Source organism: Malus sylvestris, chromosome 5 (genome assembly GCF_916048215.2).
Source record: "Malus sylvestris chromosome 5, drMalSylv7.2, whole genome shotgun sequence".
Classification (NCBI taxonomy): Eukaryota; Viridiplantae; Streptophyta; class Magnoliopsida; order Rosales; family Rosaceae; genus Malus; species Malus sylvestris.
Genome location: NC_062264.1, coordinates 11,094,568 through 11,109,285, shown reverse-complemented (window position 1 = coordinate 11,109,285; position 14,718 = coordinate 11,094,568). Strand labels below are relative to the sequence as shown.

At 35.9% G+C, this 14,718-nt stretch overlaps 2 protein-coding genes across 12 annotated transcripts; one reads left to right on the top strand and one right to left on the bottom strand.

The window, feature by feature from the left end:
* The first annotated feature begins 543 nt into the window (after positions 1–543).
* On the top strand, positions 544–8,927 carry LOC126620894 (probable LRR receptor-like serine/threonine-protein kinase At3g47570). 2 transcript variants are annotated; one of them, XM_050289202.1, is made up of 3 exons: positions 544–714; positions 2,672–5,388; positions 5,604–8,927. In XM_050289202.1, exons 2-3 carry the CDS (start codon positions 2,676–2,678, stop codon positions 6,008–6,010), a joined length of 3,120 nt encoding a protein of 1,039 aa, XP_050145159.1. In that variant the 5' UTR covers positions 544–714; positions 2,672–2,675; the 3' UTR covers positions 6,011–8,927. The 2 variants fall into 2 exon arrangements, with proteins under 2 accessions (XP_050145159.1, XP_050145160.1); XM_050289203.1 differs by lacking the exon at positions 544–714 and having other exon boundaries at positions 1,288–5,388.
* A 360-nt stretch (positions 8,928–9,287) lies between these two features.
* LOC126620895 (chaperone protein dnaJ 16-like) lies at positions 9,288–13,050 on the bottom strand. Of its 10 annotated transcripts, XR_007622721.1 has the most exons (7): positions 11,523–12,525; positions 11,339–11,442; positions 11,180–11,230; positions 10,858–10,906; positions 10,698–10,758; positions 10,512–10,595; positions 9,288–10,047 (listed from the first exon to the last, which is right to left on the bottom strand). XR_007622721.1 is itself a non-coding variant. In XM_050289205.1 (4 exons), exons 1-4 carry the CDS (start codon positions 11,761–11,763, stop codon positions 11,194–11,196), a joined length of 258 nt encoding a protein of 85 aa, XP_050145162.1. In that variant the 5' UTR covers positions 11,764–12,525; the 3' UTR covers positions 9,288–11,193. The 10 variants fall into 10 exon arrangements, 1 of the variants encoding a protein (XP_050145162.1); XR_007622716.1 differs by adding an exon at positions 12,668–13,050 and having other exon boundaries at positions 9,288–10,758; positions 11,523–12,014; XR_007622717.1 differs by having other exon boundaries at positions 10,512–10,758.
* Between the last annotated feature and the right edge of the window lie 1,668 nt (positions 13,051–14,718).

Here is a 14,718-nt window from a genome sequence, read left to right as displayed (position 1 = left end):
AAAAGGACTAGAAGCAGTAGCGGAGAAAAAGTGAGTGCAATTAGTGTAGTAGTACCAAATAATGTCAATTTTACCTCCACTAATAATCACTCTAGACCTCATAAGTTGTGTACTATGTTGGTCTGATTTCTTAAATATAAGACATGGCGGTAAGGAAAAAATGTTTGCCACTTATTAGTGATATTAGTAATATTTCTCTTACAAGCAGTCTTAGGTTCGAATTTTAAGTGTGATGAGTTCATAACCAATTTATTCTCTTCCTTTTAGTGTGTACATATATTGTTAGTATAATTTTTGTTTTTGTTTTTTTGAGACATAGGATAGCGTTAGTGAGTTAAATTGTTAAATGTCAGAGGAAGAAGGGGATCAGTAGGGATGAAACCCGCATCATGATACATAAACATTATTACTTTCCGCCAGTAGAATTAAGAGAAAATGGGTGATTGTATTGGACCCCAACAATGACATTTTTCTCTCCACTAATTACCATTGATTACCACTCTTGCTTTTGCTTCCTCTCCTTACTCTGCCCTCAGATTTAAAACCCATCTCTCTCTCTCTATCTGCGTATTCTTTTGCTTCCCTTTCCAGTTAACAGTCCACAGTCCACACACACCCCCTCTTTATTGTAACTGCACGGAGACTAAGTGATAAGTGACAGAGTAGACACCCAGAAACGTTCCTGTAGCGGCCGAAGGTTACGAAAACAAAAAGGTGACCACTGGTTGTTTTGTTCTTGTTTTGTCTGTTTCATATTTTGCTTTTGTAAGTATGATTGGAAAGAACTTCTGAAGATAGCTTGAGTGCTCCTTCATGATATTGTTGGAACGATTTCCATGATGCCATGCATTAAGTTTCAACTTTACATGAATCTTATAAATCTTTTTTGCAAGTAATTAAATAAAATATGTTTCTTTCTGAGAAAATAAAGTCCCCAAATCAAGTGGATATTACCATATAGGAAAACTTGATATAATTTAATTTTTAAGTTAATATTAGAAATAGTTCAATCCCTTCATTTTATGATTATTTTAAGAATTCTCTATTTAATGATAAAATTTGTTATAATTTTTTTTCTTCTCATTATCTCTTTAATTATTTGTTCTTATTTTTTTTTATAATCCACAACAAGTTAATTGAATTTATCTACTTATATCACAAATTCTTTTTTATGATTAACCCGTATCACAAATTCATGTATTCGTTACTTGAGTTTGGTCGTATGTTCTGCATATGAGTTTGTCTTAGTGTATAATTTTTTTTTGTTAGAATAAATTAAGTATATTTCTTAGAATTAGAAGATGCATGAAATTAGAAGATTTTAATCTATCTATAATATTTAAAAAAAAAATAAAACTAAAAATAGAAATAGAGAAAAGGTAATATTAGACATAACCTAATAGAATTTTGATTTTTTAGACCCAGATCCAAATGTCCCTTTCTTTTTTTAAAATCAGTTAATGAGGGGACCCACAAGAAGCATTAGTGCTATCATTTGAAAAAATAGACGTGGTTAGCGAGGTGTGAACTCGAATCGCTTGTGTGGCTAGCAAACCCTTTTTCAAATCCTAATTGTGGTGAAAGCCAAATGGAAAGAAATTTTGTCCTTCGTATGTGTTTTGTTCTTGTGCAGACATGTTCAAACTATAATTTTGGAAAACTGTTTAATACGTATTACTTTCTGACTTTTTAACCTTGTAATGTATTATGAGATATCGATTATATAGCTCCACCAGTTGATTGCGATGAAGCTAAATTGTTTATATGAAATCAGAAAATATGTGCATTTCACGTTACAATCCGTCATTCAATAACTTATGAAACTAGGAATTAGATTAGTTAGGGTGGAGTAAAGAAAGTTGAGGTTTCACCATAAAACTGATTGATAATATAGAGAATAGCTCAATTACTTAGAAGTACATGCAAGATTTATTATTTTCCCGATGTCGGATTCATACTCTCAACACGTCCCTTCACATGTGACTAATTCAAATCTAACACGTATACAACACAAATTGGTTGACATGTGGCACGTGTAGTCATTAGGCTTCACATGTGCATGAGATAATTTGGTCTAATACCATGAAGAAAGTTCAGGTTCCACTGTAAAATTAATTGACAATATAAAAAGTAGCCCAATTACTTATAAGCATATGCAAATTCCTTATTTTCTCGATGTCAGATTTATGCTCTCAACATGGAGAGGTAGCATTTTTTAGATCAAAGCATTTTTTCTTCCAAGATTTTTTATTTATTTTTTTACTTTACCAAGTAGTACAAAATTAGAAGTTGTTCATGAATTGGGTAAAAGTAGAAGCCAATGGAAGTGAGACTTAAAACTGTCCAAAGCTCTCTAGTTAATAATCCAAATTTCCTATAAACTTTTCCTTCTAAATGTTATTGGTGTGTGATCACATCAATCAGATTCTTGTGTGGCCAGGAGATTTATTAAGAATTGACAAGGTTCCCCTCCCATTTGAAAAATCTCCTCCATTCCTTGTAAGATGTACGGCAGGACGGAGCTCAATTATTTTTGGTCCTTATAGTTGCCATCTCATTTTTTGTAAACATATTGAATCAAGTTTTTCTTCTATGTGATAGCATTTCTTCTCTTAATTTTATGCATTTGTGCAAATTAGACTTAGTTAACCTGTTTTGCTCTTTGTCTTAGAATAATGATGGAGCATTCATGTACCAATCGTAGACGGGTTTTGTTCATGCTCCTACATGGGTTCATTCTTTTATGCATCATCACATGCCTCGAATCTGCAGCACTTCGCAATCTTACTTTGCTTGGAAATGAATCTGATCGCTTGGCTCTACTAGATTTCAAGAAAAGAATAACCGCAGATCCTTTCGATGTCATGAGCTCGTGGAATCATTCCATCCATTTCTGCAGTTGGGTTGGGGTTTCTTGCCAGCGTTCCACCAAAAGAGTCTTGATATTGAACCTGAAATCTCAAAAGTTGGTTGGCTCTATTCCACCTTCCGTTGGAAATCTTACTTATCTTATTGGAATCAATTTGATAGGCAACAACTTTCATGGGGAAATTCCTCCAGAAATGGGTCGTCTACAAAGCCTACAATATCTCAACCTTTCTCATAATTCCTTCCGTGGGAAAATTCCAACTAATTTGTCGCAATGCACACACTTAAGATTGCTTAATCTGGAAAGCAATCAGATTAAGGGGTCCATTCCGAACCAACTCAGTTCATTGTTGAATTTAAAAGATCTATCACTTTATGGTAACAATCTCACTGGAACCATCCCACCTTGGATAGGAAACTTTTCTTTGTTGAGCAGTCTTTATCTTGGCAACAACAATTTTCAAGGAAGAATACCCAATGAGCTGGGGCATATAACAGGCTTGGAGGAGTTCGTAGTTGAGCTGAATAATCTATTTGGTATGGTCCCTTCTTCAATCTACAATATTTCCTCCATAAATGTTTTCAGTGTTGTTGGAAACCAGTTGCATGGAGAGCTACCACCAAATCTTGGCACTATGCTTCCTAATCTCGTACACCTTTACTACGGTGGGAACAAATTTAGAGGAAATATTCCTATATCATTGTCAAATGCTTCTAGACTTCAGGCGCTCGATCTTTCTCAAAATGCCTTCTCTGGAACAGTCCCTGGTGAAAGCCTAGGAAATTTGCGGAGCTTATTTGTTCTAAACTTTGAAGTCAATCGACTGGGAAATGGAAAAACCGGTGGTTTGACTTTTCTCAGTTTCTTGGCTAATTGCACTAGTTTGAAGATTTTGGGTCTGCTCAATAATAATTTTGGAGGAGGAATTCCTGGATCCATAGCCAACCTTTCGACCCAACTCAGTTATCTTAGTTTAGGGGGAAATTTTATTCATGGAAAGCTCCCTTGCGGAATTGGAAACCTTATAAACTTGACCACTCTATCAGTAGAAGATAACCATTTGGGTGGTAGTGTCCCTCATGAAATTGGGAAGCTAGGGAAGTTAGAGCAACTGTATTTGGATAATAACAAATTTTCTGGGTCAATGCCGTCTTCCCTTGGTAACTTGACTTCATTGTTAAACCTCTACATGGAGTTAAATAGGTTTGAGGGCAGTATACCTCCAAGTCTTGGAAACTGCCAAAACCTATTAGATCTTAACCTTTCAAGTAACAACCTTACGGGCACCATACCTAAAATGCTTATGGAGCTTTCAACCCTTTCAATTTCTTTAGACCTATCTAACAACTATTTGATTGGTCTGCTGCCCTTCGAGGTGGGTGATTTAGTGCATCTCACGAAGCTAAATGTATTAAGAAACAATTTGTCAGGTGCAATCCCGAACTCCCTCGGCAGTTGTACTAGTTTGGAGCACTTGTACTTGCAAGGTAATAAGTTTGAAGGAACAATTCCTCAAACTCTTAAAGATTTAAAAGGCTTGGAAAAACTTGATATTTCAAGCAACAACTTGTCCGGGCAGATTCCTGAATTCATAGGCAAGCTTGGTGCTCTCAAGTATTTCAATATTTCGTATAATGATTTCGAGGGCGAGTTGCCTAAAGAAGGTATTTTTGCAAATGTTAGTGGTGTCTCTGTCCTTGGAAATCATAGGCTCTGTGGTGGCATCCCGCAATTATATCTACCTCCATGCCCCCCAAGAAAGCACCATTCATCTCGAGGACTACATAAAGTAATCATCCCTATATCCTGTGCACTTGCATTCATAATTGCTCTATCATGCTTCTTTGGTGCTTGTTCAATGTTGAAAAAGTCAAGATATAGACTTTTCACTTCGTGTTCTTATAAGGATTGGAAATCAGGTGTCTCCTACTCACAACTCGCTGAATCAACTAACGGGTTCTCTGTGGATAATATTATTGGTTCGGGAAGTTTTGGTTATGTTTATAAAGGGGTAATTCCTAGTGATGGAACGATAGTTGCTGTTAAGGTATTAAACCTTCAACAACAAGGAGCTTCCAAGAGTTTCATAGATGAATGCAAAGCTTTAAGGAGTATAAGGCATCGTAATCTTCTCAAGATCATAACTGCATGCTCGAGCATTGATAATCAGGGTAAAGACTTCAAAAGTCTAGTTTTCGAGTTCATGGCAAATGGAAGTCTTGACTCATGGTTGTATCCAAGGGAAGATGACCAATCTCTAAGTAAGAGATTGAGCTTTATCCAAAGATTGGATATTGCCATTGGTGTAGCTTCTGCATTAGATTATCTCCATCACCATTGTGAAACAGCCATTGTTCATTGCGATTTGAAGTCGAGTAACGTACTTCTTGATGAAGATATGGTAGCCCATGTTGGGGATTTTGGTTTAGCAAGGTTTCTCTTCGAACCACCAAATGATCCTGCCTTCAGTCAAACCATGTCATCTCAGCTAAAGGGTTCTATAGGCTACATTCCTCCAGGTATGAGTTTCTATCATTCTAACTTTCTTTTTATGTTCTTAGTAAATTATTACTAAAATCCAATTAATTAATCTCTATTTATGAAATATATATGTATACACACACACACATTACTGCCTTTTTTTCTTAGAAGAAAAGTAACATAAAAATCTGAAGAAGATATTGTCCTAATCATCATTTGCATACAACATCTTATTGTATGTATATCCTGGCAGAGTATGGCATGGGAGGCCAAGTTTCCACACTGGGAGATGTCTACAGCTATGGGATACTATTGCTAGAAATTTTCACAGGAAAAAGACCTATCGATGACATTTTCAAAGGCGAACTAACCATTTACCAATTCGTAGCCATGGCTTTGCCTGACCATGTCATGGACGTTGTTGACCCTTCAATTGTCCTCGACCTCGAAGCAGATAGTGATGTTAACCATGACATAGTACGAGATCAAGCTCCATTCAGATGTAACAATCGTGGCCAGGTGAAAGCAAAGAAATTAAAGGAATGCTTGGCTTCAGTGATGCATATAGGACTTTCTTGCTCTGTAATGTCACCAAGGGAACGGATGCTGATGGACGTGGTTGTTAGAAAAATGAGCAAAATTAGAGATTCATACCTCTAGGCTTAAGAAGACTTGAGAAGGACAAAGCATGCTACTCAAAGGAGAAAGGGCATGATCACTCGTCAATAATATTTTCCACTCTGTACTCACGAAAGTTTTCTTCCTTTTTTTGCTTTCTTTTTCCTGCTATCATTTTGAATTTTGTCTTGTGGACGTTTATGGTTTATTTTGCTTATATGACTTGAAGCTTTCGAATTGTTAATTAGTGTGGTTCTTTTTAGAATTGTAATGATTCGTTGTAACAACCCGTCCCAGATTTTTTACGGAACGAAATGGTAATGTTCTAATTTCATGTTGGGTTGGGATATTGGTTTAAAATATTGTTTTTGAGGGCCTTAATAGGTGTGCCCAAGGGGCCTACCTTTGGAGTTTGTCCCCGGCCCACTCCCTTCTCTCTCTCTCTCTTTCTTCCCTCCTGTGAGTCTCACTATCCCTCTCACTTTATCTCTCACTTTCACTTCTCTCCCTTCTTTCTCAGCAAGCATCGAAAAGTGCCATGTGGGAAAGCACCACCTGAGAAACCACCAATTTCACCCTCTAGACCTCACGAGCTCGAACCCGAGCCCTGTTATGTAGGAAAAATCGAGCCGTGAGACTCTAACTCCAAGCTTCGATGAGAACAAAGTTCCCCGACGCGACTTCGAATGATTTTGTAACTTTTCCGATTTGGGTAAGCCTCAAAACACTCCAAATGCTTCTCTTTTCATCCCTATAGTTCTTTTTTGACCACGTTGTTGTGTTTTGGACGTCAAAATATGAAGAAACACCTCGATAGACTATATTCCTAGTTTTTTGGCGAGGTGCCGGGACTTACAAACGTTTTCCGATCATATTCCGATCACGACTGGCCACGAGGAAGGTATATTTCGACTCCTTGCTTCACGGGCTTCATTTTGGTATTTTAGTTTAATTGTTTTGACTAAGTTTTGAACTCCGTCGAAGCACGGGAATTCTCTGGCCGATTTCCGGCTTTCTTCTTCCTTGGGTCCGGTGACCCACAAACCTTAGACCCAAAACCCTTTTTAACCATCCCATTTGGGCAGCCCAATCCCTTAGCCTTTTAAACCAAAGGACCCAATTCAATAACCGGGCTTTCAAGCCCAAAACCCTAGTCTAACTAGGCCCTTGGGCCATGCACCTAGGCCCAAACCCGTCACCAACCTAACCCATTGAACCCAAACCCCTGACCCTTTGAAACCAGGCCTTTGGGCCTAGGACCCTTCGGCCCAAACCCACAAACCCAACCCGGATGGAATATTCTTAGTGTTGACTTTTTGTTAATTTTTTCGAAATTTACCCGGGACCCTTCTTAGGGTAATTCGATGTCCTGGATCCGTTTTTGACGTCCGTTTTCCCAAATTCAATAATTTGAATAGAGTTTTATCAATTGGACCCTTTATGTGCTTAGGGCAATTATTTATGACGTTTCCGTTTTCGCTAGTTTGCGCGGCTCTTCGGCGGTGAATTATCTGTGAGTGGACCCCTTCAAAATGCATGTTTGAATATTAGAATTGCATACATGAAAAGCATGATTTAATGATTACGTTTTATGAGATATTATGCTTACTGAGAATATTTTGAATTACCATATTTTGTCGAACTCATGTTCTTTGTAGTATAGATGATGGATGACTTTATATTGCTTATGAATATACTTATGCACACTTCTTTATAGTATAGATGATGGATGGCTTTATACTATGAAGATGTTTTTGAGATATATATACCTATGTTTGGAAAGTCTATGTTCAATAGTTTTGTGCTTATCTAGTGGTCACTATACCGCCACGGGCAAGGATTATGGTTGTTGGCTACGGGTCAGGATAAATAATCTTTGGCTTCGGGCCGAGAAACATGGAGTTGGTATTGGGCCGTGTGAAATAATCTCTGCTACGGGCGTAGAGACATGGAGCTAGCATTGCGCCGGGAGATATCTTTACTGGATACCACTAGTTAGCCCACTATATATGAGATATGTTTTATGAGAAGTTTTATGGCATGCTAGGGTTTCGGAAACCTATTACATATTATGCTATTGATGTTTTCATAAAACTTTGGGGGTTAGTATGTTGATAACTGTTTCAATATTATATTTATTTCAACTTGGCCCACTCATGTTTGTTTTGCGCCCCTTTAGGACTTAGAATCGAGGCGTACGATCCCGGTGTCAAGGCACTTCCGCATTGGCATCTTCGAGTCTTCTCAGTGTAGGACCCACTCCTTTGTTCATTCAATTTTATATCATTTCTTTTCTAGTGTATAGAATTAGTTGTATGCTCTGAACACGTTCCTCATTTGCATATTAATTATATTTAAATTTAAAAGTCTTATTTATTTCTTGTTCTCATGCATTCTAATATGGCTTCGTCACCTTCGGTTGTCGGCCAGCACGTGTTTACCCTGGTGTTTGGGAGAATATCAGGGTTGGGCATGTCATTAGTGGTTTTTGTTGGAGAAATAAAAGTTTATGTTCTTTGTTGAATGGCTTGATGAGTCAATATTATACTATATATTTTTCCTATTCTTAATATTAATTTATTAGTTATTTTTGCTAAATTTGGATACTTTGTTATATATTCCAATTGTAGATATTCCAATTGTAGGACATGCGAATCTACTTTGAGCCAAAAGTAGTTAAACGAAAGAATTTTGGAGTAATTTTAATTGGAATAGATTCGTGAGTCTTTCAACATAATTGTGCCAAAATTCCATATTTTTCTACCAAGCCGTTTGACCGTCGTGAAGAAAAGAAGGCCCAGCGTGCAACTTTCTAGATTGACATTTTTGGTATTTTGAAGGTCAAGAAGACATTGTTTGAGGAAAGTTCCTTTTGAAGATTTGTTGGAGATGTCTTAAGCTTTAAAAAGTGACATTTTGGGACCAAATCAGAGTTGATTTGGTTGGTCAGAAGTCTTATTCTACTTGCAGTCCGAATTTCAGTTTAAATAGGAAACTTTTTATTTATTATTTTATTATTTTACTTAGATTTCTAGATTTATTAGAAAGCTTTGTTTAGGTAGGACTAGAAAATGTGCCCAAGCTTAGCTACGCGGATTGAATGTATTAGTCGAAACAAGAATGAATAGTTTCTACATAGAGTAACTAAAATGATGGTACAGTACCCAAGAACCAATGAAAGAAATATTCATTTGCAGATTGTATTGCGCCATCAATATCATACTCATAGTTTCAAGTAATCAGCCCATTCCATGAAGGAAAAACACAGAAAAGGAAAACACAAAAGTAGAAGACTCAATAATTTAGCATTCTGCAGGAATAGCAAGCTTGCGAAAAAATTGTTAAACCATCTCACAAATTCAATCGTCAAACGTTATACTGTAACCCAAGACAAAACATATAGTTTGTTTACAAATCAAAACGAAGCGCTGCTATAATGTGCGACTGAAAAAATGCTTCTTAATGCAGTCTTGCAAGAAATGAATGCAGTCCAAAAACAACCCACAATCTCACTAAATAGAAGCATAAATGGATATGATTCCTCCCTAATTTTGTAACAGAAATTCTAACAAAGAATATGAGGCTCCAAGGGTGTTGACTTATCTTTGGCATAAATATGTACCCGTGTAAAGTAAATGGTATGAACACTATACGCTGCTTCATAACCATCTGAAGTTGTCGACGCAACGCTTAAACTATTCGAGACTCAAAGATTTTCTACAAACAAAACACCTCACCTAAATAATAACTGGAGTTGTAGTACCTAAATTAAGCAGGCAGCCTCTTTGCAAGGCTTTCTTCGACATCATCTTATATTCCCTTTTCATCTTTCCTATATGATCCAATAAACTGCTCAAATTCGGACGTAAATCAGAAAATCTGCCACTATACCATCACAGTTGCTAGTCCCGAAGAATAATGCAAGTGTAGTTGCTCTTAATCGAGAACTTCGTCAAATAAACAATAATAAAATCTAATGTAATCTGTCAAAAACCAAAAAATAAATAAAATGAAGCGATCATTTGAAGGCACTGGCGATGCCTTCACCATCTTACACTTGCAGCCTGTAATTGATGAATCTGTTGTTGAATGAAATCAGTTTCTTGGCTAAAAAAGTTAAAATACAATAAATACAATGATATCCAATTTATGAGAAATCATGCAGAAGCAAATGTAAATGATAACGGCACCATAAATGCAAATGAGAAAGCAAACTTGCCAAAAAGAAAACCTATTATAGCGTGTAAAGATACCCACAACGTATTTCTTTTTTTATTGCATCATCCATTTCGCAACACATTATAAAAATTTGTTTCAAAAAGCTTTGCTATGCTTATAAGGTCCTGCGAAAAAGACTACGAAGAAAAATTAAGAAACAATTATTGAAAAGACAGAATAATGGCATAGTAATGGCAAAATACACTCCTCAACAATGTACATGAACATGCGAGTCGAATTTTGAAACATTTGACAACAAAAAGAAAGAAGCAAAATCAATAGAAAAGAAAGAAATTCTCACTCAAAAAGAAAGAAGAAATAATACCAGTCTTCTTCTTTTCGGCATCCAAAATTCCATCGTTGACTCCCTCAAACCTTAAACGTATTTAAAATATAAAATGGAAAAAACCTAGAAGAAATCATCACATAGAATTAAATCACCCAAGTAAAATTAGACCATGGACACAAAAAGAAATGAAGGCAGTTTTATCTGACGTAATCAGTGACTTACTGAATAACCTTCGAATCTGTGTCATGGATGCGTTCGACTTCAACTCCCATCCTCGTTGCCCCTGTGAAATGCAGACACAAAGAAAAAGAAATTGACGTTAAGTTATAAGTTTAAATGCATTACCTGTAAGGATATGCCCCTGTGATAGATGACCTATTACCTGTATGGATGAAGACTTGATAAAACCATCTTACAAACCCAGGAAGCCTCTATCATATGAATTTAAGAGAATGAACTTACTGATGTTAGACCCAAATCAAACACAACCACCATGAAACATTAACTAAAAGAAAGACCAGTAACTAAAAGGAAGACCATAATCTTATAGGATAAGAAATGAGCTTATATTTCCCGCTCTTCAATTCATCATATCAACCACCTAGCTCTGTATCTATATTCCAGTCATAGGAATGAGCTTATTGTAATGCCTGACTACACTAATAATTCATAACCAAACAATTAAAGATGAAAAGTCTTGGTACCTGTAGGCAAAGGCTCAATCCACCAACCTCTTCCTGATCAAAGTATTATAGCTGCAAAAAGACAATTTCATCCACATGACTTGATAAGTTAAAAGAGCAGAACATACATAAATAGTTACTTTCCAGTTAAACCGTGTACGAAGAGAGCTAAGAGTTAACCTTGAACTTGCCTTTGCAAGCGACTGCCCTTGGCAGACAAATTCACCTCTTGCTTCCGCTTCGGTTATTGTAAAGGAATAGAAGTGATCACATTGCTTTTCAACCTGTTAAAAGACAGGAAATAAATGAATATATAGAATACTATAATTAAAAGAATAAACCAGGCCAAAAAATTATAACTTACCTTTTTCTGCCCCAATGGAAGTGGACGGGTAGTGACCACGCCGTTTAGTGCCTCCTCCAAGACAGTAGCTGTACGGTGGTCTTTATTGGCACTCCGAGTTTAGTGTAAAACATTGTGACATCATCAGGAATTCTTTCATAAGTTCAGAGAAGAGAAGAATTCAGAAGAACAAAAAAGCAGAATAAACCAACCAAACATGGTACCAGTGTCTATACTTGGCCTTATCGGTTGCAGATTCCATTTTCCACCATAAACATTGAAGATGCTGCCTAACAGCTATCCCTATGAAATTAGAACGCTTATCCGAATATTCGTGAACAGTAACAGGGCAATATACAGCTTGAGAGTCCAAACGCAGCCAATTAAGGGTACTTTGCTTCTGGAATTAAAACTCACAGCACCCAAACTTGAAAGAACTAGGTCCAAGCCCTAAACAGATTGTAGGACAGCATTGCTCCTTGCAACAAAACAATCCTTTCGCTACAGGAAAAACTAAAAAATAAAAAATAAACGAAATTATGTCAAACGACTAAGAAACCACAAGTCTTTCTTAGAAAATAATAACATGGAATTGAAAACCTATTAGCCAATTTACCAATTTTTGGTGTAGATTGCCAACTCTCAATTTTTAATTTATCAAATTGATTAAAATTCCTCAATCCGTTGTATCTGACAGTACCCTCCCACCCCAGAACAGTAAATAAAAAATTTCTCAATCTCTTATATCTCACAAAGAGAAGCACATGCATGTCAATTTTAGCTCTTAAAACTGAAAGCAAAGATTAGGGGTTCTTAGTTTCTTACCCAAATCCATAAATTTGAATCAAATCTCCTCGAACATCCAAAACACCATCATCAGAACCGCTAGAGCTCTATATGATTTTCTCCTATTTTAATTAAGTCCACATTCTTTAATATGAAATATGAAATTAATATGGAACAGAAATCTAAACTACATCATGAAAATGCAATCACATGTTAAAGCTATGCAATGTACTATACAATCCATTATGCCCACCCTTGTTATACATGTATCATATTCATACGTCTTTTCATTAAATATTGCATTTTCTGTGCACTTGTCAAGAGAGCAAAAAAATAAACGTAACAGTATATAAAAAAGGGCAAAAGGGTAAAAAAAAAACCTTTGTATGGTATATTGCAGCGTTGTCTTTGTAAGCAAGGTCAAGCCCTGAAAGGCCAGCAACCTGCTTGTATACTTAGATATTGTTGCAGATTTTATGACTCCAGAAGAAAATATATCCTGCAGCATTAAAATCATTAAGACTTAAGTATTTTTCCCAAGTGAATACACATGAAAAGTATTAAAGCGAGAAAGAAGAAAAATTCAAAAATTGAAATACAACCATGAATCACAAAACCACCAAATATAGACCGAAATCTTAGAAAGTTTGAATGCTATAAATAAATAAATAATCCATGATCTAAATCATAGTTGCCAGACATACAGTATGGTTTGAGTTCGCAGTTCGATTCGAGTATGGGATTCACTAGAACCTAAGGTATCATTCACCAGAGAGTAGACATAGACAGTACGGTTTTCAGTTCGATTCCTTTTAAATTCGTTAAAGAATGTAAATTAGTTTGTGTATAAAAGTATTGATAATAATACTTTTATAATTATAGTTTATAGTATTACTTATTATGAGCAATCATTTTTATTTTGTAGCATTGATGATTTGTAAGCAATTATTTGTACGCAATGATTTGTAACATGGTTGGATACATGCATGATTCGCAATAAAAACAAACATGGTTGGTACATGCCTCAAAATAAAAACAAAGAACATGGTTGGGTACATGGATCGCAATAAAAACAAACATGGTTTGTACATGCATTGAAATAAAAACAAAGAACATGACTGCATAAATGCATCGAAAATAAATATGGTACATGCATCGAATGGTTAAGGCCCTTAGTATGTCTTACAAAATACATTTAACCTAATAAACAAATATGAGTATAAATTTATGCACAATTGTTGTTTAGAAACCATTAAATTGCAAAAAAACATCCACACCAAATCCTCAAAAAAAAAAAAAAGTCTTCGGCAAGAGAAGAATAGAGGAACCAGAAATACCCCAACATGATATCAACTCATTCTCATCTAACGAGAATGAAGAATATGATTGCACATAAATTGAACAATCAGAGAAAATACCAAATCAACCTCAATCATCCAGGCGAACTTCGCAACAAGCTTCATTGCCCGAAAATGCTAAAACAAGGGTGAAACCCCTATTAGTAAGTGAAATCATTTTTGAGACATCGGGTAAGACAAAACAATGGAGGTCTAATTACTGCAAGAAGGCATACAAATCTTCTACTACTCGCATCAGTTATCATCTCATAGATACTAATTATATTACAAAAATTATTATTTATTCATTAATTATTATTATTTTGTTTTTTTTATTTTGATTTTTTTTAACTTTAGGTCTGCTAGTTGGAAAAAGTATAGATATTGCTCGTTGTGGTGTAGTTCAGAAAAATTTTGAGTTACTTCAAAATTTGAGAAACAAAGCACGATAGGAGGAAAAGATCAAAGGTGGTGGCAAAGGTGAAACAACAAACCTGATTCAATAAGCAATGCTAACTATAGCTAGAGAAGCAGTTGACATGAGGGTTATTAGAGCGTTTTCCAATAATGGCATACCATTCAATATATTGAGGAATCCATAATTCCACGAGATGGTCATTGCCGTAAACAATGGACCTAAAGGGTACAAGGCTCCTAGGTATGAAAGAGGTAGAACCATTCTACTCGATGCATGCAAAACTGGTATTGAAAATGAGTTGAAACCTGTTAGAGAGACATGGCTCACACACGGGGTATCCATATTGTCAGTTGGATGGTCAAACATGAAGCACAATCCACTCATTAATGTTGTTGCAGTAAACAGTTGAGGATGTATGTTCTTGAATGTGGATGATTTTTCAGGAGTAACAAAAAGTGGTAAAGAGATTGCTGATTATTTCCTTAAAGCAATTGAACAAGTGGGGGGAATCAATGTCATTCAAGTTGTAACCGATAATGCAAAGAATTGTATTGCTTCCGGGCGAGAAATTCGAAAGCTACACAAACATATCTTTTGGTCTCCATGTGTTGTTCATACATTGAATCTCATTTTTAAAGATCTAGCAAAAAATTTTGATTGGCTTAAGATCACTTAC